Source organism: Patella vulgata, chromosome 8, assembly GCF_932274485.2.
Source record: "Patella vulgata chromosome 8, xgPatVulg1.2, whole genome shotgun sequence".
NCBI classification, from domain to species: Eukaryota; Metazoa; Mollusca; class Gastropoda; family Patellidae; genus Patella; species Patella vulgata.
Window position 1 is genome coordinate 54,683,564 of NC_065886.2, and position 27,735 is coordinate 54,711,298.

The window sequence follows — 27,735 nt, forward strand, 5'->3', positions numbered from 1 at the left end:
GAGTTGCCTCCCATCGACTAGACATTATCGAAATTCTCACAAATGTCTTGATAAAATTGAAATTCTCATTAATAAAATATACCAGTTTACAGAACGATAATGCACTTTAAAAATAATATATGAAAACTCTACATGGTTAAATTTAGAAATAATCGTCAGTTATTTTATCCCGCTTCCCGAAGAAGATTCTTTGTTTATTTCCGGACATTACCGAAGAATAATTATAAGATTTTATTATTCAAAATGGCGGAGCAAGCGTCGTCTCCAAATGAAAAGCAAGGTAATAATGGGATTTTTACATATTCATATCTTTGGGTTAGCATAATGTATGCTTCAGTTCTTGATTAACCAATAGTTAATTATTTTAATTAAACGGTTTATTTGTAATATTGAAACGTTGGGGTGATTCTAGAAGGATTTTAGATCTCTCAAAAATGAGCGAAGTGTGTGTCGAATTATTTGTGTCATATTTCGCGGTGGTATGTTGTCTATTTTTTTACGACATGCATGCAAATAAGCGTGTCGGTCGGAATACCTAACATGAGTATGTGAAGTTAGACAACAAGACAAACACGTGTATTCGTATTTAATAATCTAGATATATAATTAATGCTGATGTGATGTTTGAAAACTTTAGCTTTGTCCATCGAGTGTACAATCTCGATTCACGCACCTGTCATCGACGATTATCTCAATCAAACACGGCCTTACACCAGGGCACGGAGCGTCTTAAAAGCCCTATCCCGTGGCATGCCATCCATCGTATTTTTTTTAAACATGACATTGTAATGTTATGACAGTCTAAAGATATTATAATTGTCTCTTTTTTAAAAGAAATTGTTAATATTGCTAATACAATTATAGTTTTACAAACTACATCTTACAAACTAGGCCTAGCCAGTAACTTGCATTCATTTCATTTAGATAAGTTTATACTATTACTAGGCCTATTACTAGTCTATAGCCTTGAACTGATTTATTAAGATCCATGTGTCCACCCACCCCCACCCAATTATTTGTAAGGCACATTTGATGCAGAATAAATACCTTTACCACAGACAAAGCAGCACAAGGCTATAAAGTAAGATTATTATTTTTATGTTTTATTTAAAAAAAATAGCTGAAGTCCTTAAAAAAGTGTTAAAGTAATGTCAAATTTACAAATTGATTAATCACTCAGTTTTAAAAAAAACCTTAATAGAGTCTAGAAGTGTGTCTCTGTACTTTAGCATGTGCTTTTGAAGAATGTGTAATGTCCTGTTAACAAAATCCTCTAAGTTTTATAGCCAGGGTTTGTAATAATTTGTTATGAACGGTATTGCCATGGTTTTACCCAGATGAGTTAACAGTGTTCATCATGATTTAATTATCTTTCCATGGTTTCAATTCTCAGTTTATTTGAACCTTATAAAAGACAAACATTTTACAATAAAAAGAAGGATATACTTCCACAAGATTTGCAGCAATAAAAATTTTATACAATTCTAATAAAGATTTGTAGCTAAGAGAATTTAATACAATTTTAGGGAAGAAAAAGGACATTACTTAATACTACAATATTATAGTGAAACACAATAAAACATAAATATAGGTGATGTGTTGTATTTTAAACCAAATGAACAATTTTTTTAAAAAATCTATAAAATGATAAATAAGATCCAAACAAAATTACCACTCTATATTCACTTTTGATTTCCCCCACATCTATTTCAATTTTAGAAATAGCGGTACCTTTGGTTTTTAAGCTCTGGGAGTGTGAATATATAAATTAATAATGAGATATTTGTAATCTTCTCTAGATAGAGACTCAGTTAAAAGTTAAGCTTTTTTTTTTTTTAGCTCTGGGAGTGTGAATATATAAATTAATAATGAAATGTTTGTAAGCTCTCTAGTTTGTATCACTTGATGACGATATACTAAAGAATAGTAAAATAGAAGAATGGCTTGCTTAAAGAAGCTAAATCACTAACTCAATATTTTCCATAATATTCCAAATTAAAAGCATGAATTAGAATTTATTATTGATTCATTTCGATCAATATTGATTTTGTTATCATCCTGCTGTGAAAATATAGGATCCTTATATCAAATATTTAAGACACAAGTGAACATTTTAAAATTTATACACAAGTCGTGTAAGGTTTCAGGTGCCATTTGTAATTAACAGAGATAAATATATCCCACGAGACAATTCAGAAGTAATTAGTAATGGTTGATTCACAAACGACAAAATAATAATTAAAATATTGTGTAGAATGGACTAAAACAGACCTAAATGACAGCTGTTAAAAATGGACTGTCCATGTATTGAATTGATTAGAAATGACAATAAATGTTTTAGAAATTGAATATAAATCACTTTAATACATTGGGATCTTCTGCCGTCATTCCTCCTTGTCAGTGGTGCAGGACCGAGGGCTGGCAAGGAGCAACATATAGTCGTTCAAATGGGACGAAAGCCGAGGTCCCATCACCGTGTACACATTGGCATGCACATTAAAGATCTCTTGGTAGTTGGGATTCGATAAAATAAAAGTAGGCCGTAGTGCGGCTATCTGGGCAAATTTTCCCTCATAGCACACTGTATGGCGTAAGCCTGTCTTCATTAGCCCAGCCAGAGCAGAACGGTAGGACATTAAACCCTATTTCATTTCATATGAACATACATGTAGGAGAAGTTGACTGCGACCATTAATATCACCAGTGGTACTGGTGGGGCGTTTTTTTTCGCATAACACTGGCCGAACACTACTTCATGGACTGGAGATAATTTATTTACTGTCAGTGCAGTTATATAAAAAAAAATCATAATATTTGATAATGATAAAAACATAAAAAGTCATGAAATGTGTTATAAACATAAAAATATCAGAAAATTTGATAAAAATAGAAAATTTGATAAAAACATCAGAAAATAATCAGATTTTTTTTTTTATAATTCCACTAGAAGCTTTCATAAAAATCTGTGTTATATGTATCATTTAGATTAGTGAAACGAAGAAGCCTAAGAATTTCAGCAATTTTCTGTCATCATTTACTTCTAGAGTTATGGCCCTCGCTTTACTTTGTTGGACCTTGTGAACATTTGTTTGAATAACAAAATTTATCATCCGGTCTGTATGAAATTTATATGCATTATGTAAATCAGTAAAACAAAAAACCCTGTCTTATTTTAACAATTTCTGTAAATTACTTCCAGAGTTAAGGCCCTTATTTCAATTTTTAGAACCTTATGAACCCTCAGACAGCGAAAATGATCTGATCTGTTACTGTATGAAATTGTCTTGTAAATTTCCCTAGTTACCTACAAAAGAATGAATATATGCGACAACCTTTGTCGACCGCTAGGACGATTTTGCTGCTGTGGGCATATGTTTTGTTGCCTGGCAACCTATTTTAACTTATTGAGGGTGTAAAGTTTTAATATTGATTAAAATTTAAGGTGTTGTTGGCATCACAATGAATGGACAGATATCCCAGGCTACTCTTAATACCATGGCAACCAATACAACAGCAGTTAACAATCAGAATACAGGTGACATGAAACCAATATTAATCCAGGTAAGTTAAATTGATCACTAGATTGAACTGTCAACACCTCAGGTCTTGTCTACAAATTATATATGATGCATGGCATCAGTTCAAATTATTGACCAATGAAACTTGCTGGTTTTTATTATAACGTTGGTGTCTATTTTTTGAGGAATTTTGATATTTATTGATGAGTTATTGCGTTTGATTCAAAAGTGATGTTCAGATAACTATGTTTTATATAATAAACATTTTATCACTAGGAAGAACAAGACATTTTACCAAATTTCAATTACTTTTGATACAATGTAGTTACTTCAAGGGTTGTTATACCTACAATAAATACTCTTATATCCACAATAAATACTCTTACACCCACAATGAATACTCTTATACCTACAATAAATACTCTTATACCTACAATAAATACTCTTATACCTACAATAAATACTCTTACACCTACAATAAATACTCTTACACCTACAATAAATACTCTTATACCCACAATGAATACTCTTATACCTACAATAAATACTCTTATACCTACAATAAATACTCTTATACCTACAATAAATACTCTTACACCTACAATAAATACTCTTACACCTACAATAAATACTCTTATACCCACAATAAATACTCTTATACCTATGATAAATACTCTTATACCTACAATAAATACTCTTACACCTACAATAAATACTCTTATATCCACAATAAATACTCTTATACCCACAATAAATACTCTTATACCTACAATAAATACTCTTATACCTATGATAAATACTCTTATACCTATGATAAATACTCTTACACCTACAATAAATACTCTTATACCTACAATAAATACTCTTATACCTACAATAAATACTCTTACACCTACAATAAATACTCTTATACCTACAATAAATACTCTTATACCTACAATAAATATTCTTATACCTATGATAAATACTCTTACACCTACAATAAATACTCTTACACCTACAATAAATACTCTTACACCTACAATAAATACTCTTATACCCACAATAAATACTCTTATACCTATGATAAATACTCTTATACCTATGATAAATACTCTTACACCTACAATAAATACTCTTATACCTATAATAAATACTCTTATACCCACAATAAATACTCTTATACCTACAATAAATACTCTTATATCCACAAGAAATACTCTTATACCCACAATAAATACTCTTATACCTACAATAAATACTCTTGTACCTACAATAAATACTCTTATACCTACAATAAATACTATTACACCCACAATAAATACTCTTACACCTACAATAAATACTCTTATTATACCTATGATAAATACTCTTACACCTACAATAAATACTCTTACACCTACAATAAATACTCTTATACCCACAATAAATACTCTTATACCTATGATAAATACTCTTACACCTACAATAAATACTCTTATACCTATGATAAATACTCTTATACCTACAATAAATACTCTTACTCTTACACCTACAATAAATATTCTTTTACCTATGATAGATACTCTTATACCTATGATAAATACTCTTATACCCACAATAAATACTCTTATACCTACAACAATACTCTTATACCTACAATAAATACTCTTACACCTACAATAAATACTCTTACACCTACAATAAATACTCTTACACCTACAATAAATACTCTTACACCTACAATAAATATTCTTATACCTATGATAAATACTCTTACACCTACAATAAATACTCTTACACCTACAATAAATACTCTTACACCTACAATAAATACTCTTATACCCACAATAAATACTCTTATACCTATGATAAATACTCTTATACCTATGATAAATACTCTTACACCTACAATAAATACTCTTATACCTACAATAAATACTCTTATACCCACAATAAATACTCTTATACCTACAATAAATACTCTTATATCCACAAGAAATACTCTTATACCCACAATAAATACTCTTATACCTACAATAAATACTCTTATACCTATGATAAATACTCTTATACCTATGATAAATACTCTTACACCTACAATAAATACTCTTATATCCACAATAAATACTCTTATACCTATGATAAATACTCTTACACTTACAATAAATACAAATACAACCATTCAGAAGATACAAAGCATTACAAAATACCAGCATCCCAAACTACAAATACAAGCACACACAACACCCCTTTATAAAAAAATATAACAACAGATCTGGCTAAATGAGACACATAGATCTGTATTTAGAAGACCTTTCATTCATTTAATAGAAGAGGTTTGTGACTGGCAAATATCATTCACCTCTTTCGTTTGATTAAAATATAAGATTATTGATTACCAGTACAATGAATTTTAAGTGTTGTTTAGTTTTTTGGTATGACAATCTGCTTTCAATCAAAATTTCACAACATACATGTAGATCAAGCTAATGTAATGTTGAAATAATGTACAGTAATGAGATGTGTGTCCCACTGTCAACATAAAACTAAAATGAATATCCAGGGCTTAAATGAACTGTGCCAGATATATTTTATTGAATAAAACTAGGTAATTGTATTTTAAAGACCTGATTAATCTAGTCTAGTGGAACAATAAGATAAAATATGAATAATTTTTTGAAGAATATAAATGGTCGATTGAATTTTGAGTGGCAACAATGTTCCAATGTGACGTAAGTATCTGGATAACCATGTATAAGCTTTCCGTAGTGAGTTTGTCATGTTTATCAGGTCTTTATTTGTCATACCCAACCCTTTTAACCCTTGTGCGTATACAAAGGGTATTTCGGGACCCCATAATCATGTCCTTAACATTTGTGAGGAACTGGTTCATAATTGTCTAGCGAGAATTTTATACATCGTCAGCTATTTAATGTCGAGTATAATGCTGCAAATAGAACGGAAGTAAGGCAGTGGCAACATTCATCATTTGACAAGAAACTACGGGTATTACATTATTGGAAACAAGGGGTCTTGTGGACCCCCACCTCTCCTTTCCTTTCAACATTTTGTTGGTTATAAGTGTCTAATTTGTTCTGCGCTCGGTGCTAGCTTTGTTTGTAGATTCATTCTTACTGAAGATGATATTGTGTTGATCATTCTAGTAATCTAGATCTGAAAGCAAATCTAGGTACTCTACCAAAACCATCGAAAGATGATTCTACATGGAAATAACAAGTTATTTGTAGATTTGTATGGTTTCAAAAATACCTTATAATTCATATCGTCACTGTTAATACCTCAAATATTTTTTTTTCACTCTGATTGATTATTATTCTATCTTTATATGAAGCTGTAGTTTGATCGTATTTGAATAAAATTATGCATCCAAAAACCTATTTATATCTGGGGTCTTAGATTACCCCTTGTTGCCGACAATGTTTTTCCGTGCGACGTGTCCACACAAGGTTTAAACAGGTAAAAGGCTCAATATTCTGAGATGGAACTTTTAGATGGTCACACCATCATTAAATTATAAATCTTTACATTCTAGCATTTGATTTGAATACTGAAACTTATTGTATCAATCGAGGGGGGGCGATGGTCGAATATTTAGCACATGCGCGTTGTATCATAAGGTCAGTCATTGAGTCAACTGGCGTGGTTTTGGTTCCCTGGTTGTATGTGACAAGGAGTAGGGTCGCCTGTCCAACCTCGTGGGTTTTCTCCAGGTCCTCCGGTTTCTTCCCACTGCTAAAACCCCCTTTATTGAAATAAAATTGAACCATATGTTAGTCCTGAAATGACCTAGTTTGTGTCGAGTGGACCTCCCTCCCTCTCTCTCTCTCTCTGTATCAACCAACACCCAGAATTAATGTGAAAGTTATTATTATTGAAATAAAATTTAACCATATGTTAGTCCCGAGATGACCTAGTGTGTGTGGTGTGGACGTTAAACCCCATCTCTCTCACTCTCACTCTTTCTGGATTAATGTGTATTGTCAAGACAACAGCATCAGTTTTATTTATACATGTATTAAATAGGCAGAACAGGAAAACTGCAACACAAACCACAAACAGAACAAATAAGTATGTTTTAAAAGGAACAAGATTATCAAATATGATTTTTATTGTATGTAGCCTACATAAAAATAAAATATTGTGATGTTGCCAAAATTGATAAAAGAAAATTTTATTTATTCATATATTGTTCAGTTTAAAAATCTCATGTCAGATTTGGCAAAATGTCTGTATTTTATTCATGGAGTTTTTAACACACAATTGAAGAGATGTTTTTTGAATGAGTCATTGTACATTACTGTAGACAAAAAGCACTGTAGAATTCTCTATTCATTTAAATTCAGTTGGAAGTATATGAATTATGCATGGTTCACATGGTAATATGATATTAAACATTTTCGAGGACTTGTAGTTGGCTAGAGAGTTGAGTTGAGAACTGGAGATGGATAGCACGCTACAGTAACACGGTCAACAAGTATAAACACACACACACGCTTGCAGACATTTTTATTTGATCAATATTCAAGGAATATTGTCGAAGATAATAAGCACAGTAAAATGAAGGAACAGGCTGCCATTATTTGCATATAAATAGAAATTCTTCATCCATAAAGCTGGCAGGAAGACCGTGTCAGATAATGAGATGCAAATGATATGCCTGGGGTCTTCATTTTAATGTCAAATGAAGTGAGGGTCATGCATACTAATGATATGATTTGCAAATGAGCTGGTGTATAATGGATACTGACTTGTGATTTACATACAACAGTTTATAATGTTATTACCAGTTGTACAACCTTATGTTGGAGTTCTGTGTCAGGTATATATAAACCTATCTTGTCTTATATTTTAAAATCACGATTTATCTGAGTCATATTATAATGGTTATTGTCAGATTATGTAATATTGAGACTGTATCATACAGGGTCTGTCGTATGAACCATGTAGCCATAGGGACAGAAATAATTTTCAATAATTTAAAAATAACCTACGTGGTTCATGTTTCAATATAGATTTAATAAACAATATTTAACTGAAGCATATACACACAGCATACTGTACTGGGTTCCATGGTTAAAATAAATATTTAATGATAATATCAAGATTTCAGTAATGGAATGCTAAATAACCTGGGATGGGATGTCCCCCAAATCTTAGTCTCCCGGTCGTCACATCATTATGTAATGTCCAGATTTTGTAATAACCAAAATTATTTGTGGATTAAAGGGTTTGGCATATTTATTGGGGATAAAGTTACATTGTAATGTTTACATTTAAAATGTAATGGCACAGTAATTTATTAAATTTATATTGTAATAGCTCACTGTCAACTTGAAAATTTGTTGCTATCAATAAAAGAGATATAAGACATGTCTATAAGCTTAACTTCATGTATTTATGGTACCTTCCAGAAATTATTGATTTATTGATTTAAAATACTTATGGTAACAATGAAAAAAATCTGTTCGTTAAAATTTTAATGATAACAAAATTGTTTATTCTTTGAAATTATAATAAGTTGAAGGGGGAACATGAAAATGAATGATTATTGAAAATGTATGGGATATTATTTTGATTAGGTTGTTATGGAGAAGATTATAACCAAGTTATATACCAGTAGTTTAAATCATCTCTTGTAGTTTTAAAATTGATGAAGATTCAGATTATATTTTACAATAACCGTTTTAAGATTGTTTGGAAGTAGTAACTCACGATATACCTCTTTGATCTGGGTCAAATTAAAATGGTAGATTTAAATGAATTTTATGTGTTAGTTTGTTTTGTGGGAAGGTAATCCATTTTATAGACAGAAGCAGCCAGTGTTAAGATACAATTGATTTTAACACATTAAACCAAAAATAAAATCAGTTACTTCTTAATCTTTTGAGTCGAATAAAAATCTTATAAAGTTTGTCTCATGACTGATGGAAATCACACATTCATGCAAATCAATAATTTATTTTAACCTAAGATTAAACACACAGGGTAGAATTTTTATAAATACACAATTACTGAGTTTAATACTTAGCGACGTTTCGACGAGGATACTATCGTCTTTATCAAGCAAATGAAATGTCGCTTAGTATTAAACTTAGTAATGGTGTATCCATAAAAATTGTACCTTGTGTTAATATGTTCAATTACTAAATGTCACTCAAAGAAAATATTAGATTAAACAGTTTTAGTTAGATCATTTAAGTTTTGAAGTTATAATTTGGTAATAGAATCTCATTCAAACAGATTATAGCATTGTATCATATTACTACAAGTTCAGTGTGTTATTCACGAAAACTTAAACTAAGTTACAAACGAAATTTTAAGAAATACTGCAACTTCATTGGATAGATGCAAATTGATTTTACTGGTCAGCCAATCGAATTGCAGTATTTCTTAAAATTTCGATTGTATCTTAGTTTAAGTTTTCGTGAATAAGGGCCCAGGTATTATTTTGTTTGCCCAAGAAGTAGAATTTTTATAAGTTGTCCCGAAGAACTATATAGTTCAAATTGATGTTACCTAGGATACATAGATAAAAAAAGGAGAAATATTTTACTGACTGATGTAGTCAACAAATCATTTGTTCAGATAATTTCACCTCTCAGGTGTAAAGTTTACATTGATATGACTTCTCATGAAAATGTCGTTTGTCTGCATGAATATTTATTTGTGAGTAAAATAGTGGTGTTCACGATTTATCAATCTCAGTTCTAACTTGTTAGAGCTGACAAGAAAAGTAGGGCCTAGTCATTTGAACGGGATGAAAAACCGAGGTCCATCTCTGTACTGGTACATAATGTAATGGGGATGGCAGGCAAATAAAAGAACACTTGACAATAACATCAGAGAGAGAGAGAAATGGGGTTTAACGTCCACTCGACACAAACTAGGTCATTTCGGGACTAACATATGGTTTAATTTTTTTATTTCAATAATTCGCTTGCGTGTAGGGGTCTTTAGCAGTGGGAGGAAACCGGAGGACCCGGAGAAAACCCATGAGGTTGGACAGGCGACCCTACTCCTTGTCACGTACAACCGGGAAATCAAAACCCCGCCAGTTGACTCAATGACAGACCGTATGATACAGCGCGCGCGTGCTAACCATTCGGCCATCCAACCCCCCAGTAACGTCAGAATTATAAGAAAAAGAGCTGGTAGACCCCCACCCCCTCGTATTTTAACCGTTACTAGATAAATGAAGTTGGTCACCTTTTATGTCAAAATGGCCAAAGTATTGTTTAAACTCTTTTAGTAAATGCAGGGGGACTGCACCAGACATAATTTACACAAAACAAACCTACATACATGACACAATATTCAGAACTCACAAACTTTATCAGCACTCTATATAATATGAGAGAGAGAGAGAGAAATGGGGTTTAACGTCCACTCGACACAAACTAGGTCATTTCAGGACTAACATGGTTTAATTTTTTTTACATAATTCACTTGTGCATAGGGGTCTTTAGCAGTGGGAGGAAACCGGAGGACCCGTAGAAAACCCACGAGGTTGGACAGGCGACCCTACTCCTTGTCACGTACAACCGGGGATTCAAAACCATGCCAGTTGACTCAGTGACAGGCTTTATGATACAGTGCATACGCTATATGATTACCATATGTTGTACAGTTTTAAAATAAGATGGTACAAGTTATGTTTTATTCTGAGTAATCCGACACACTGCGTAATCCGACATATTGTAACAATCCCGTACGATGTCAGATTTGACAGAGTCCACTGTAAATGTTGTACAGTTTTTCGATTGATTTTTGTATATATGTATAACCAACTTGAATATTTATAACATAGCAATATAATTACGTTAATATATCATTTTTCCCCTATAATAATATTTATTGTAATTTTATAATGAATATATGATATTGGTATAAATTACCATTGTATATTACATAGTAACAAAATTGAAGGATTTGAAATATGAATAAAGACTACAATAGTGTCTAGTAAGGTTGGAGACATGCCATTATATTATTGGCACGGTTTATATTGTAAATAGACAATAATCAGAATAATTAATATTCCTCCTCGTCTGTAGGCAAGTATTATTATTATGCTAATCATTTTGAGAATTTTACAGTGATTTTAGGTTTCAGAGGCTATAGTTATCATTGGATATTCTTTACATTTGTACACGGTGGGGTTGGACGGCCGAATGGTTAGCACGTGCGTGCTGTATCATAAGGTCTGTCATTAAGTCAACTGCCATGGTTTTGATTCACTGGTTGTATGTGACAAGGATGGGATCGCTCGTCCGACCTCGTGGGTTTTCTCCATTTTCCTCCCGTTGCTAAAGACCCCTATGTGCAAGCGAATTATTGAAATAAAATTGACCCATGTTTTCCCCAAAATGACCTAGTTTGTGCCGAGTGGACGTTAAACCCCATTTCTTTCTCTCTTTATCTTTAAACTTGGTTGGGTGCTCACCATAACTTAATTTTTAGAAATTATGTCAGAATTATTTGAACACAGTGTTCATGTTCTTGAGATATTTAATTTCATTAATTTCCAATAATCACTTTCAGAGATATTGCCCTTGTTTAACTTGTTATGCAATAATTTCCAATAATCACTTTGAAAGATATTGTCCTTGTTTAACTTGTTGAGGTGGCTCTAATAGTTAACTTGTGATTGACATGGAATTTATAAATGTTGTTACTGTGGGTGTATTTTTAAATAAGGTTATAAACGTTAAGAGGAAATTCACTTCAGTTAGAAAAATCAATATCTTTAAACATTATACTGGGTTGTGTTGTTAGTTTCAATCATTCACAAGGGGTTGGGTGGGGGGGTGTTAGTTTCAATCATTGACAAGGGGGTGGGGTGTTGTTAGTTTCAATCATTCACACGGGGGTGGGGAGTTGTGTTGTTAGTTTCAATCATTCACACAGAGGTAGGGTTGTGGGGTGGGGTGATGATTTATGTTTTTGTCATCAAAGATGTTCTCAGTTACGATCTAAAGAATGAATATTGATATGTATAACCTGATGTATTATTTACAAGTCTTCTGGTGATAAACTGGTAGACTAGTTGTGATAAATCACACGTTCTATCACTGCTCCAACTCATGTACCAGAACGTCACATTTTATCTTTAAAATCAAACATAATCAATTCTAATTAGTGGCACTATATTAAATACGATGAATTTGTTCAAAACGAGTGATACTGACATTTAATATTGTGTGATATAAAATTTAATATTTTTTCAGACTGCAGAAGGTCAGTCAGCTATGAACCAAACAACGGCTTCTGTTGCCCAGGCATTACAACAATTGTTACCACAACAACTACCTATTGCCATGTCAACACCCGGATTCATTATACAAAATCAGTTTGGACAACAAACAGTGGTACGTACAATTTACATTTAAAAAAAATCAATTTTATTTAAATTATGTATGTAACATTTTTGAATAAGAAAGAGTACACTTCTATATTAACTTATACTAAATTACATCAGACGAGATCTTTAAGTGTAGCTTAAAGATACATTATGGGAGATTAGATAAAGAGCTAGTAGTTCTCACTATAATAGTTAGAAACTAGATCATGTAAAGTGAATTTGCTGAAAATTTCAGACAAATTGATCAACTCTGAACCGAGAATTTAGCGACTGAATTTTGGGCCTATCCTCGATCATCATTACTAAAGTCGGTCGATAAAACTTAATAATAATTGGCAGATTTAGCTCTTGCATAATGTATGTTTAATGGTCCAGTGCGGTACATTAAGTAATATATAGGGCATTAAAATACAGACACTATCCAGCATGTGCATTTCAATGAAATACGTCACGCAGGTCCAATATTTCAACCAATATAAATAATGTACACTTGGCACATTGCCGTACCATTATTTGAAATTACGCCAACATTAAAGGATGACGTCACATTTGTATTTTAAGTCAGAGGAAAGAACATTTCAAAATTTATTTCAATAACTGTTATCTATTTTTATTTAAACATACATCAGGCAAGAGCTAAATCTGCTTATTGCAGGTCTTTCTTTAGGCCTGAAATGTTATTTAAATTATTAATTAGACATTAATCAACTTATCCAGACCATAATCAACTCTCAATGGCATCGCTAGCCTGCGATATTTACTGGATTAGAGCCTGGTCTGCTGCTTTTGATTAAATCAAAAAATGGATAATCGAGACTGTTTTTTATCGTACCGACTTTAGTAATGATGATCGAGGCTAGGCCGAAATTTCAATTCTCGGTTCAGAGTGGATCAATTTGACTGAAATTTTCAGCAAATTGCCTTTACATTATCTAGTCAACTATTATAGTGAGATAAGTGAGAACTTCCAACTGTTTATCTAATGTTCCATAATTTATCTTTAAGTAATTGAATGAATATATAATAAAGAGTAATGATGAAATAACAGCCAGATAATAAAATTATTGGTTGTTATTTTTAGTTACCAGTAACGGCAGCACTTCCTGCTGGTTTTCAGCTAACCCCACAAGATCTACAAAACCTTCAACAACAATTATTACTACAACAACAACAGCTACAAGTTCAACAGCTTCAAGCTAATTTACAACAAGTTGTTTCCGCTGCACAAACAGCTACATCACAGGCTGCTGCTGCTGCCTCAGTTACATCCCCTACATCTTCTATATCACAACCTTCCACACCATTAAAAAGCAACCCAATGATTGGTCAATTACAAATCCAACAGTCGCCACCCGGACAGCTGACACCAGGTCAATTACAAAATGTGACCATTCCAAACACATCTTTACCAGGTATTCAACAGATTGTCTTTGTTAGTCCTTCACAGTTACAAACAGTTCAACCACAGCTACTGGTACAAAATCAGGTAAGATTTATTAAATATTAATTCCTAATGTCACCTGTCAACGACTTTCGACTGGCAAAAGTGTGTACACCTTGAAGGGGACTATGTAGAAAAATAAATGGAAACCATCGACTTTGTACAGGTGTTTCACAGATAGGCTTAGAACTTTTCAGCCAACCCTCGTAGCGTCTCTCACGTTAGATGAAACACAGTATCTTTTTCCGTCCGTCGGTCCATCACACTTTTTGGGACACAATAACTCTCCTGCTAATTGACCTAGAATGTTCAAACTTGGTGTAGGTGTTTATTAGGTCAATGCCTTGATAGAGTGTGAAGATGAGCATTTTCTGCTTATGGTAAGTAGAGATAAGCAATTTGATTGGTTGATGCTTTGGGACACAATAACTTTCGTTCTAATTAAATGAGAGTGATGAAACTTGGTGTATAGTTTCATTACATCAATAACTTGATTAAGTTCGATAATGAGCATTTTCTGCTCAGGGTGAGCAGAGTGACAAGCATTTTGATTGGTCAAGACTTTGGAACATAACAACTCTGCTTCTAATTGAGATAGAATGTTTAAACTTGATGTAGATGTTCATCTTGACTGAGTTCAATGATTAACATATCGAGCTAAAGCTAAGCAGAGATAAGCAATTTCCTGCTTTGGGACAAGATAACTTTGATTCTATCTGATAGAGAGTGATGAAACTTAGTGTATAGTTGATAATCAGTTTGATTGCTCGATACTTTTGAAAAAATTAGATGTGCGATTAATTAATATGTGTCATCTATTTATTTGGGGATTTCGGCGGGGGACATCAGCCTCACTGTTGGCTTGTTTATCTTAAAATTAATAAAAAAAAACACGAATCAAGAGTCCATTTCTGTAGAGGTTTATTTTATGGAATGTTAAAACATTGTTAACAATTTGAGCATTAGATTCAGTGTTGCCATGGTGGTTCCTGAATTATCAAATTAATCTTGTTTTGTGTTATATTTCAGCATGCTTTACCAGTACTACAAGGAATGGCTACAGCTTTAGCAGTAAGTACAGGACCATCTACTGCCCCTACACCTACATTAATATCAACATCTACTACACCACACAGTAGTGCTTCAGTTACTTCCCCTTCTATAGTAACAACAGCTAATACCACAGTTCAACATATCATTCCACCATTAGTAAGTATTATATTTTATCCTGCTTGCTTATCTTAGTGTGGCTTATAAAATAACAAGTTGATATAGAGACTCTTCCCTCGGTTGTATTTGGCAGGGTGTTCGTAATTATTGACATTTAGATGATAAGGTATGTCCTGGAGTGAAGCTTTGTGGTTTTAATCCCAGGCCTGTATATGAAAAGGATATGGGCGTCTGATTCACCTCATGGGTTTTCTACAGGTTCGTCTTCATTAGCCGAGTTCGGAGCAGAACAGTAGGACGTTAAACCCCATTTCATTTCATTTATACAGGTACTCTGGTTTCCTACAATTGGTAAAGATCCCGGAGCATGACCCAATTATAGAAATAATGATTTTATGTTAGTCTTAAAATAACCTAGTTTGTGTTGAGTTATTCTTCTATCTGCCTCACCCACTCTCTCTGGACGTAAATATACACTAGTGTTATCACGGCCCACTCTCTCTGGACGTAAATATACACTAGTGTTATCACGGCCCACTCTCTCTGGACGTAAATATACACTAGTGTTATCACGGCCCACTCTCTCTGGATGTAAATATACACTAGTGTTATCACGGCCCACTCTCTCTGGACGTAAATATACACTAGTGTTATCACGGCCCACTCTCTCTTTGTGGACATAAATATACACTGTTATCATGGTCCATATGGTGAATTCATCATATCAAGTATATTTGTTGATAGTATTCTATTTTCTATAATCTGCTATACCCTGACAGATATGTTTGAGGGGAGACAGAATTAAACATGACCCATATGATTTAGACAGGTATGATATTAAACCAGTATGACGATGAAAGTTCTAATCGTAAATTAAATTGTATTGTGTTTAGTCAGAAAATAATACACTGATCAGCAGTGAATATTCGCTAGGCTGCGACAATCACTGATAAGGATGACATCAATGCGACTTAATGAGCCACAAATATTAACTTTTTTCCTCCATCAAATTAAATTCCAAAACATTTTTTTTTATGTATTAGAAAAATAAATAAAGACATTTGACGTATTTGTAGGTAGAAATTATTTCCTATGGGTATTAAAATGAGTAAAAGACAGCATTCTGCCTGAATCAGTAACGTCTTATGTAAACAATGCACGCGCCATTGAGCCGGTGATTGACATCGCGTGATGAGATGTTGAAGGTAGTCATCTTTTACAGAGATATTAGAAGACTTTTGTAATGCTCTGTGATACAGTAATACACCTGTCTTATAGTTAGTGTAGGACAACCACACTACACACAAAACAAAATCTACAAGATAGACCTGCGGACAAATATAGGCATTGCAAGAAATAAACAAATATCAAATCAAGTGAATGGATCTGTGGACCAGTCGTAAGTGTCCACTGTGTTGTACAGTCCCGAGTCTAATGATATTGTGTAATACTATTTTCTACTTGCAGCTAGGTTTGTTGTTGTGATGTGATAATTTATTTATATTTTATTTCTGTTTATAGGAAGAGAATATTGATTTAGAGGAGTTGGAATTATTTGCTAAAACATTTAAAAGAAGAAGAATAGAACTAGGTATGGTCATACACATATCTTTATGTCTATAGTTATAATATTCACATATAATTTATTAAACCATAAAATATTTACTAACATCAAGCCTCTGTCTCTTTACAGTTAGATGTAAAGGAAGGGGTCAATAACATCCTCTTATTATACATGCCTTAAAATCGGATTGATTTATTAATCCATGCCGGGGGACACATATTCAAGTTATCTGCCCTTGATGATTGTGCTATTATTATCGACCAATCCCATAAATCGTTAATTGCAAAGGGAAGTAACTCTCATTGTGTTGCAACAAGCGGCCATATTGTTGGGAACATAAACAAAGAGGCTAGAGTCCTAAGGCGTTTTTATTGACCACTGATTAGCCAAAGTGATTTGCATTCAATCAAATTTTCATCTTTAATGTCCATCTAATTCAAATTGGTTACCCTAATCAACGAATTTATCGACACCGATTTCCGAAGCGATTACATCAAATCGACAAATCACTTCAGGGTGCGATTTGATCGGGTGATCACGTGTTTTTTTCAACTGTGTCCAGCCACAACAATTGTTCACAGCTAATCGGAGCATTTAACGAACTCGCCAAAGTACTTTGAAATCAACTATACTGTCACATGACATCTCCACTAAATTCAAATCGATTTGGCAAGTCGATAAAAAAGCCTTTAGTAAGACTGTTTGTAAACTGTTTTTTGAATGCTTCGATCAAGATCAGAGAAGGGCCAGAGAAGATAAATTGAAAACGTGTCTCCCCCATAGATTAACCCAAGGTATAGTGGAGTAGAACGGAATGAAACCAGTGGGGATACCGAGGATGCCCTCAGACATGACACCTGACAAATGAGACAGGAGTTTCAAATGACCCATATCCCTATTCAAGTCATTCTTGTCATGAGTCGAGTGTTGTTTCCATAGTTCACTAAGCTATGTAAGACTAATGATATATTTGTATGTTTGCAGGTTTTACACAAGGTGATGTTGGTCTGGCTATGGGTAAATTATATGGAAACGACTTCAGTCAAACCACCATATCAAGATTTGAAGCTCTAAATCTCAGTTTTAAAAACATGTGTAAACTCAAACCGTTATTACATAAATGGCTGGAAGATGCAGACGCACTGGCTTCAAATCCGACTGTGATTACTGGTGGATCGGGTTTATCAGCAGACGCGATTGCGCGCAGACGTAAAAAACGAACAAGTATAGACACCACAATACGTGTTGCACTTGAAAAGGGTTTTCTCATAAATCCAAAACCATCTTCAGAAGAAATCACCCAGTTAGCAGACAATTTAAATATGGAAAAAGAAGTAGTGCGCGTGTGGTTCTGCAATCGAAGGCAGAAAGAGAAACGTATTAATCCGCCATCACCATTTATTATGCCTCAAGTAACTGTTTCTAACACATCAACGGCAACAAATCAACCACAATTTGCAAACACTTCTGTTAATATGTCACATCCATCAAACGTTTTACTCTCTACTATCCATGGTACAACTACTTCCGTTAATTCACCCAGCATGGCTTCTGCGTCGGCCATTATTAACGCAGCAGTAAATCCTAATTCTTCTTCTAATCCATCGTTGTCATTATCTCAGGAACGTGACGAACAAGAAATGGAGGGTAGTTAGAGACAGTGAAACATTTCGTTTAAGAAATTTTAACAGATTTTCATATTAAAAGTGCTAATTCATTGAAGGTAGAAATTTGAGAAACTGAATACTTCATCTTATAAAGTGACATAGCAGTTAGCACTACAATAACTGGAACTGTCTGAAATACTCCAGTGATGCATAGCAGTTAGCACTACAATAACTGGAACTGTCTGAAATACTCCAGTGATGGTTAACTGAATACAAAGTTTCAATAGGACTTTAAATTACAATAGGAAAAGTTTATGCAATAGTTAGGGTCATATGCAATGCTTAAAGTTGTAATTTATTGTTAAATCTATGAGTATTACTAATTATCTAATATTGATACATACATTAGAACTAAGTACATTGATTAAGGTTTTTATTTCAAGTTAAGTGATTTATGGATATCTTATAAAAACTTGTGGTATCTGTAAGCCATATTTGGGTGGGGTTTTTTTTCAAGTTTGTTGAGGACACTAGTGATTTATGGATATCTTATAGAAACTTGTGGTATCTGTAGATTATATTAGTTTCTTGGTTTATAGTATTATAAATTAAATATCATGTTTAGAATCTTATAAAACAAGAATGTAGAGTTTTAGTGATGGTAAGAGCAATGGATCATGTAGAAATTGATTGTACATAGATTTGATACTAGTAGTACCTATATACAATAAATAATGTGATACCATAATGTCAATTAGTGCTATCAAATACAAATTATGATATTAAATTGTATATTAAATAAAGTCTAGATTTTATACATTGTATATATATAAAGAGAGATTTGTATAAAAAAAGATAGAATTATTAAGTCTATATTAGTCTTATTTACCTTGTCATAAAGTCAGTATAAAAGCAATATTATTATTAAGCTGTAAATTGTCATGGAAACAGAAGCTTATTAGGTTACCAGTACCAACTACTGTACTCTCCAGTCCTCATTAGGGTTATTAAAAATAACAGTTTGAAGGATGTAAGTCTTTGAAATTAGAAACCCGAATTACTGATCCATTTCAATTAATAGTCATGTTGTCTTACTGTGAAAACATGGGTTCCTAATATCCAATAATATCCTCTTCAGTTCACCCCTGGAACCAATCAATAATAGTAAAATGTATTAAGTTTTAGGCCAACAGCGGTATAGATATTTGTTTAAATGATATTAATATAATTCAATGATATTATTTTGAATTTTCAAACAAAATACCAGTATAAAGTTTACATATATACAAAATAGTTGGCATATCAAAGATAATGTAAATTGATAATACAATCGGAAATAGTTATGTTAATTGTTTGTTATGCATTCATCTTGGTGTATTGCATATTAAATATTGCAGTCGTTCGATTTCTTGTCCTGGCTGTTGTATGCCGTATGAAAATGATTAGCTTTAATTTACCCTATAGTTTTTGTCAAGACTGACATGTATCCAGCTATCAAATTAATATGGAAAATAATTAAGATGTCTTTCTTTCTGTTCTTAGGCTATCTTCCATACTAAAGCAATATGTCATTAGATTTCCCTGTATTTTGTATTCTTCCATTTCATCTTCAATCATTCATTCTTCATTTTGTTTTACCTCGTTTTGTTCAAGAATATGAACTGTATGTGTTCATAGTTAATACTGTATTTTTATTGAGTTCAACTATAATTTCTGTATATGGAGAATTTTTTGATACATAAATAGAATACAGTAGTTTGCTATAAAGAAGATATATTTTACACTAAATGAAGTTGACTTTTATTTTATATATTAACATGGTTATATATTGTAATCTGTGTCAACTATAGAGGGAGTTTGACATAACATTCACAAATCTGTTGAACTAATGATGGTTAAAAAGACTAGTGAGAGAGAGAAATGGGGTTTAACGTCCACTCCACACAAACTAGGTCATTTCGGGACTAACATATGGTTCAATTTTATTTCAATACTTCGCTTGCGCGTAGGGGTCTTTAGCAGTGAGAGGAAACTGGAGGACTCGGAGAAAACCCACAAGGTTGGACAGGTGACCTTACTCCTTGAAATAAAAAGAATAGTGTTGAGTCTGTAATTAAATGAAATAGGTTTTAACGTCAGACTGGGCTAAAGGAGACAGGGGCCTTGATGTGGGCGTATAAAAATGGTTCACACCACTTAAATGTTCTGCCTAGAGCTATAGAAATCTAGATATCAGTCAGGTATATTCTGTTGGTGTATATAAGGCATAATACCATACTACTGATCTATACATGTATAAAAAAACAAACTAAATTAGTAAAATAAATTATCAGTGCCAATAATTGAATAATAAACTTATGTATTATTCAGTTCTTGGCTCGGATACATAAAATATTCATTCTATTGATCTGATCTGAATAGGGGCTGCTGGCTGACAGTCAAGACCGTACAAATATCTTCCTGTTCCCAACATTATTGATCAGGAAAAAAAAGATCATTATTAAATATTATAAAATCTTTATTAACAATTTAGCTTGTTGAAATGTCCAAAGGTTGTTTATAATATATAATTAAATACAATACATGATAATTCACAAATAGGTAATTAAATTCAAATCAATACTTTGAAAGGCAGGTAAATATAATGTAGATATACTGGCATTTTCTATCAGATTTCTTTGCCAATAAAAAAAAAACAAGGTTTAGTTTTACAATATACTGTACATGTATCGCATACATTTAATATATTAAACAATGTTAGTATCAATATTTACATGGTTAATATTATTGCCCTACTGATTGTTAATCTTTATATATTATTTAAATGAGGATTCAATTTCTCTTGTCATATCAGTTTTATTGCATACTAGAGAAATATATTTACACAAACCCTTTAAAACAATGATTGAAGCCAATAAAACACAGATCCCTTTATAACCCCTGCACCATTAGGGAGAGTGTCCAACAAGTCCATTTATAACCCCTGCAGCATCAGGGAGAGTGTCCAACAGGTCCATTTATAACCCCTGCACCATTAGGGAGAGTGACCAACAGGTCCATTTATAACCCCTGCAGCATCAGGGAGTGACCAACAGGTCCATTTATAACCCCTGCACCATTAGGGAGAGTGTAAGACAGCTGTAAAACCAATGGCAGTGATTCGCACCAAATATATGAACTGAATTTTAAAAATTTCTATTAAGTACTTTGACCGTATCACAAGATTTCTGAACAATCTCTTCAAATCTGAATAAATCAACTATAAGCTGTGAACTGTATAGAGTGGTCACTATAACTCCATATCAATATTGGGCCTATCAAAATGTATTTTGTTTGGACTGATAAATTCAATAGAAAATCTATGCAAATTTTATAGAAAAAATAAGTTAACGCCTCTCACAACAAATCTACAGACGCTAGAATTGACTAAATATAAAACGTAAAAATATTAAAAAGAGGCAGAAGGTAACAAGATCTGAATGTTAGCCGTGATTTGGTATTTTTTGCTTCGAACATGTGTGTGTGTCCATCCCCAAATACAAGATTTATTTACATTTAATTTCCTCATGAATATTTGTTTCCAATCAAAATATCATTTCAAGAATTTTGTGAATCCAGAAACCAAATCTATACTGAAGTCCAAAAGAAAGTATACACTGTTCATTTCGTCCTGTTTCAAACAAAGTCGTTTTTCCATAGTATGCGGTATTTGGGTACAATGTCCATTTGTTTTGCCGTTTATTTGCTTAGAAATATTGAGTTTGGACGCACAAGACGTGTTCAGTGTAGTTTTATCACATTTTTTTGATTTAACAAAACTTAGTCATATTTTTAGTGTGTATACTTTCTTTTGGACTTCAGTATACAACAAAACTGATCAACCTTGAAACATAGATTACCTACTGGTATTTTATGAAAATTTTATATTTTGATATCCCTTTTGGCTTAGCCACGATTAATGTTGACTATAAATTTGTTTTAAAATACCTAACCTAATATCAGGGATATGATAGGATGATAGGCTTAAAGGCTCAATACCACTCTTGTTGTAACTGAATAATATGTCCCAATCTTTATTCTGGTCAACAAATTGTACTATTTTACAATATTCAAATTAATTGATAATACAAATTTCATCTTAACACACCTAATTTAAAAAATTGGAAAAATTCAACTAAATGATTTGAAAAGCCTGACGTAAAGCTTTTCAAATGTGACTTGGATTTAAAAATATTTTCGAACCCTCTGGACAAGTAAAATAGGATTTAATGGATAATTTACACAACAGGTAGGACACTTAAAAATCTAGTACTCAGAATAAGGCTATTATTTATTTTCTGGAGCCGTCAAGCCAGCAAGAGTGTTATTGTCCCTTTAAACAATAGTCTAGTATATAAAATCATATATAAATATAATACACATGTTATTGTTGAAATATAACCCCAATATGAATATATACAGTAATAAATATCAAAATATGAAATATTACAGGGAATATGGAGTAGGCATTCTAAATATGAGACATTTTCATAGCTTAAACAAACTAAACGGTTCTTGATTTCGATCAAAAATAACAATCAATTTCACTGGATTTTATGTAGATTTGTTTCTTGGTAAAATAAACGATTTGTGATCCACTTTTGATGAGTAAGCTAAAAATTTTAACTAAAATTAGAAAATAAGTCGACTACTGGTTAATGTTTCGAAACGAAAAATTAAAACCATATAAAGCTTTCTCGATGACTAATCAACGTAACACATGAGAACAACGCTAATTCTATTCCTTTATTTTGATCTAAATCAATGAAGTTTAGTTCCTTTAATTAATACCGGTCTATACAGCAAAATTCTTTAATAACAAAATACTGTTAAATATTGAGAAATTAAAACAAAAATGATACATAATAACCAATGAAAGCACTTATAAATGTATATAATGTGTAAAAACACTTAACATGAAAACAATATTTACAAAAAAATATACAGTTATATACATTTATAGTCAACATCTATTTATCTAATAGAATCATCATCTTATTTCAATATTTGATAGAGTTTTTATATCAATAACTTACCAACTGTACAATACGTTCTCAATTGACAGAAATATAATGTAGTTACAAATAATCGAGTTCTGTTGCAATTGTTATTAGTAGCGAAACAAGCAGAATCATGATGGAATCCAACACACCAAACAACTGTTGTGATTGGAGGAGACAATCTCAGATTTAGTGTCATCATAAAATTGAGAAAATTCCATTAAACCAAGTACCCGGTAATCTTCGTAAAAGGCACGATCTTTATACATTAATTCAGCAATCTGTTTTTACATCTTAATATTTCAATTATTACCAGTGAAAGTTGGTGTGTGTACAAATACAAATCTCACGAAGTTACTTATTTAATAAACTGGGCAGGTGTTATAGATTCTGGGTATATTTTATGTTTTATAGAATCTGGGGATATTTTATATACATGAAATAAATAATGAGATATTATTCTTCAACAATTCAATATCACAAAAGTTTAACATAGTTTTTATAATAATATAAAACAATTAGAAATTAATTTAAATATTTACGACATCTCTTAGATGAACAGGAACAGGTAATCTTGACATCTTCAATGGGAAATTTATAATCATATGTTAACTCTTCACCTTTCTTTATCCTGAAAATAATAAAAATATAATAATAATCTTTATCCTGAAAATAATAAAATATAATAATAATCTTTATCCTGAAAATAATAAAATATAATAATAATCTTTATCTATATATATATATATAGAGAGAGAGAGAGAGAGATGGGGTTAAACGTCAACTCGACACAAACCAGGTCATATCGGAACTAACATATATTTCAATTTTATTTCAATAATTCGCTAGAGAGAGAGAGAGAGAGAAATGAGGTTTAACCTCCACTCAACACAAACCAGGTCACATGATTCAATTTTATTTCAATAATTCACTTGCAGTGGGAGGATTATTCTGTATAGAATCTCTTAGACTGATATTATCATACAGAATAAAATTACTAAATATTGTTAGATATAAAAATATACAATAATTTACATGTAAATCAAGGGCAGTGAGAAATGATGGGTTCGGAAGCTGATTGTTAGTACAAGGGAAGTATTTATTTTTTGTAATTTAAAAAGATAAAACATGATAGTTTATTTAGTGAGGATAAATATGAGAAATTAAGGTAAGGCTTGTTTTAATTATTGATATGTTGGGACACCATATCAATGTGCCTTGATAAAAAGGTTGCTGTTCAACTCCCAGAAATATTGTCTAACTCATTCCTCCACAATGGCCCTGCTTGATTTGTCAATATCGGCGCATACCGGCTGACCGCAGTTCGGCAGTTTTTGTGCGAGGTCACTTGATTTCACCGGAAGTCGACAAAAGTTCGGCTGCAGCGTACGCCGAATGCGCCGCTTTGGCGGCAGCGGCGAACACCGGCGCAAGATGGTGAACATGTCAACAAGATAAAATTCACGTTATTTTGGAATGCCATAAAACACTAATTTTAAAGCGTTAAAATTAAACCAAATGTTTTGAAGTTGAATTTGAGCTTCGTAAAACCAAAAGTTCATATGTCATTTATTTTTTCTCAGTAATATTACTATTAATAATTTTCTGCTTATTGTGCGGGCACTTTCAAGTCATACTTTCAAGAATACTGTTTTTGATTAAAACATGTCATGTAACCAGTTTAATATTATAACTTTAGCCAACGCCATATTGTTTATCAGCCGGGTCACTTGATTTGCTTCGACAATTTGTCGGCAGACAAATCAAGCAGGTCCATTATCACCCCCTAAAACAAATTTAGAACTCCACATTATCATCCCCTAAAACAAATATAGAACTCAACATTATCATCCCCTTAAACAAATATAGAACTCAACATTATCATCCCCTTAAACAAATATAGAACTCAACATTATCATCCCCTTAAACAAATATAGAACTCAACATTATCATCCCCTTAAACAAATATAGAACTCAACATTATCATCCCCATAAACAAATATAGAACTCCACATTATCATCCCCTTAAACAAATATAGAACTCAACATTATCATCCCCTTAAACAAATATAGAACTCCACATTATCATCCCCTTAAACAAATATAGAACTCAACATTATCATCCCCTTAAACAAATATAGAACTCAACATTATCATCCCCTTAAACAAATATAATAAACTTGATACTTACGGTCTCATAGCAAAAATAACAATATGTTTTCTACCATCAACACTGATTACTTTAGAATAACAATTAGGCTGAAAATTATAATATATACATCATTTCAATCATCTAACACAAATCACATTTCTAGTAACAAGGGATGTCGAGAACGGAGGGGGAGAGATCATGCACAAAAAGCAATGACTTCTGTTCAGGATTGGATTGATGAATTGTTCGACATAGGATAAAGTCAGCCCATAAAGGCAAATTAAGTAGTTCATCAAGGTAGGTGTATAGACGGTATAACATCATAAATAGTTGATCACTTCAATGATAATTGGGTTGAGTGGTAGATATACACTTTGTACAGTAAATTAATTTTGGAATTTTGAATATTATTCACCATGTCTTGATGTCCAATTAGGTAATTTGTCAAACCTCTGCACAACCCAGGTAAGCGAGCTACCGACCCCGGTAACAAATTTTCAAACCCCGCCAAAGGGTCAACCCCGGTTACCCTGCTTATTAGTAACCATAGAAACCCCACCAGGGTTTCGGAATAGTATAAATTTAAACGCTCGCCACGTGAGTCCTATCAGTCTGAAGATTTTAATACGAATGAAACTAGTCACTGACATTCGGGATAACCAGGTCTTCATAGCCACCTTATCTCTTATATTAGGCATATTCCTGGTCGGACGTTTGGAAAAGAGCGTAGGACATGTCCAGAATATACGGGCGAAATAACACCACTGATACAATGTAAAACGAGGCCTAAGAATTAATGGACCTAAGAATCAAAGCACAAGGTGATAGATCACTAGGTCACTTGGAAAATAAAAAAGAGAACTTACTTCACAAGAATGGTTGATAAATCTAGCAGCACTACCATGCATGGTGGCATCAACAACATCCATGTCATCTATACGGAACATGTAACATCCAATACCTTTACTATCATAATATTTCTCACGTTTATCTGTTAATGATGCTCGTATAACCTCCCCAGCATATTCTATCACCATTTCACCAGCATCAATATTACGTTTACAAAATAAACCACGGCCATGGATAAGGGATCTATACATAAAATTAAATATTGAATCTCATTAACATAAATACATAACCATTATACAAAAACAACTCAACAGTACGACTTTAAATCCCATTTCATTTCATATTACAAAAACAAACATTATAATTCTGTGTAAAATATTGTTAATTGCTTCGCATTTCTTGACATTACACCTTGGAAAAACCAGCGGTTTCCAGGCAAGATACGCCAACATTTCTCGACTTTAAATCTTGAAATAAAATATTAATCCTAGTAATTTCTTCAGTCTACTCCTTGGATATTTGGGTATGAGAGAGAGAGAGATGGAGAGAGAGAAAGAAAGATGGGGTATAACATCCACTTAACACAAACTAGGTCATTTCGGGACTAACATATGGTTCAGTTTTATTTCAATAATTCGTTTGCGTGTAGGAGTCTTTAGCAGTGGGAGGAAACCAGAGGACCTGGAGAAAACCCACGAGGTTGGACAGGCGACCCTACTCCTTGTTATGTACAACCAGGGAATAGAAACCACACCAGTTCACTCAATGACTGACCTTATCATACAGTGAGCACATGCTAACCATTCAGCCATCCAACCACCCACCTTGGATATAAGATGACAGTGAGTATATCTTGATGTTAACATGAATATCAAGAGATTGTAGAATCCTGACTGCTATCATTGTAAGAATATATATAATTTACCTGTAGACACCTGACTGGGATTAATGTAAGAATATATATAATTTACCTGTAGACACCTGACTGGGATTAATGTAAGAATATATATAATTTACCTGTAGACACCTGACCGGGATTAATATAAGAATAT

General features: G+C 32.6%; 1 protein-coding gene across 3 annotated transcripts; it reads left to right on the forward strand.

Moving 5' to 3' along the window:
* Window positions 1-170: 170 nt before the first annotated feature.
* LOC126829480 (POU domain, class 2, transcription factor 1) lies at window positions 171-21,412 on the forward strand. Of its 3 annotated transcripts, none has more exons than XM_056102741.1 (7): window positions 171-280; window positions 3,443-3,561; window positions 12,728-12,868; window positions 13,943-14,347; window positions 15,332-15,511; window positions 16,994-17,063; window positions 18,021-21,412. In XM_056102741.1, the coding sequence occupies exons 1-7, from the start codon at window positions 244-246 to the stop codon at window positions 18,689-18,691; spliced, it is 1,623 nt and encodes a 540-aa protein (XP_055958716.1). In that variant the 5' UTR covers window positions 171-243; the 3' UTR covers window positions 18,692-21,412. The 3 variants fall into 3 exon arrangements, with proteins under 3 accessions (XP_055958716.1, XP_055958717.1, XP_055958718.1); XM_056102742.1 differs by having other exon boundaries at window positions 13,979-14,347; XM_056102743.1 differs by lacking the exons at window positions 171-280; window positions 3,443-3,561 and adding an exon at window positions 7,718-8,319.
* The last annotated feature ends 6,323 nt before the right edge of the window (window positions 21,413-27,735 follow it).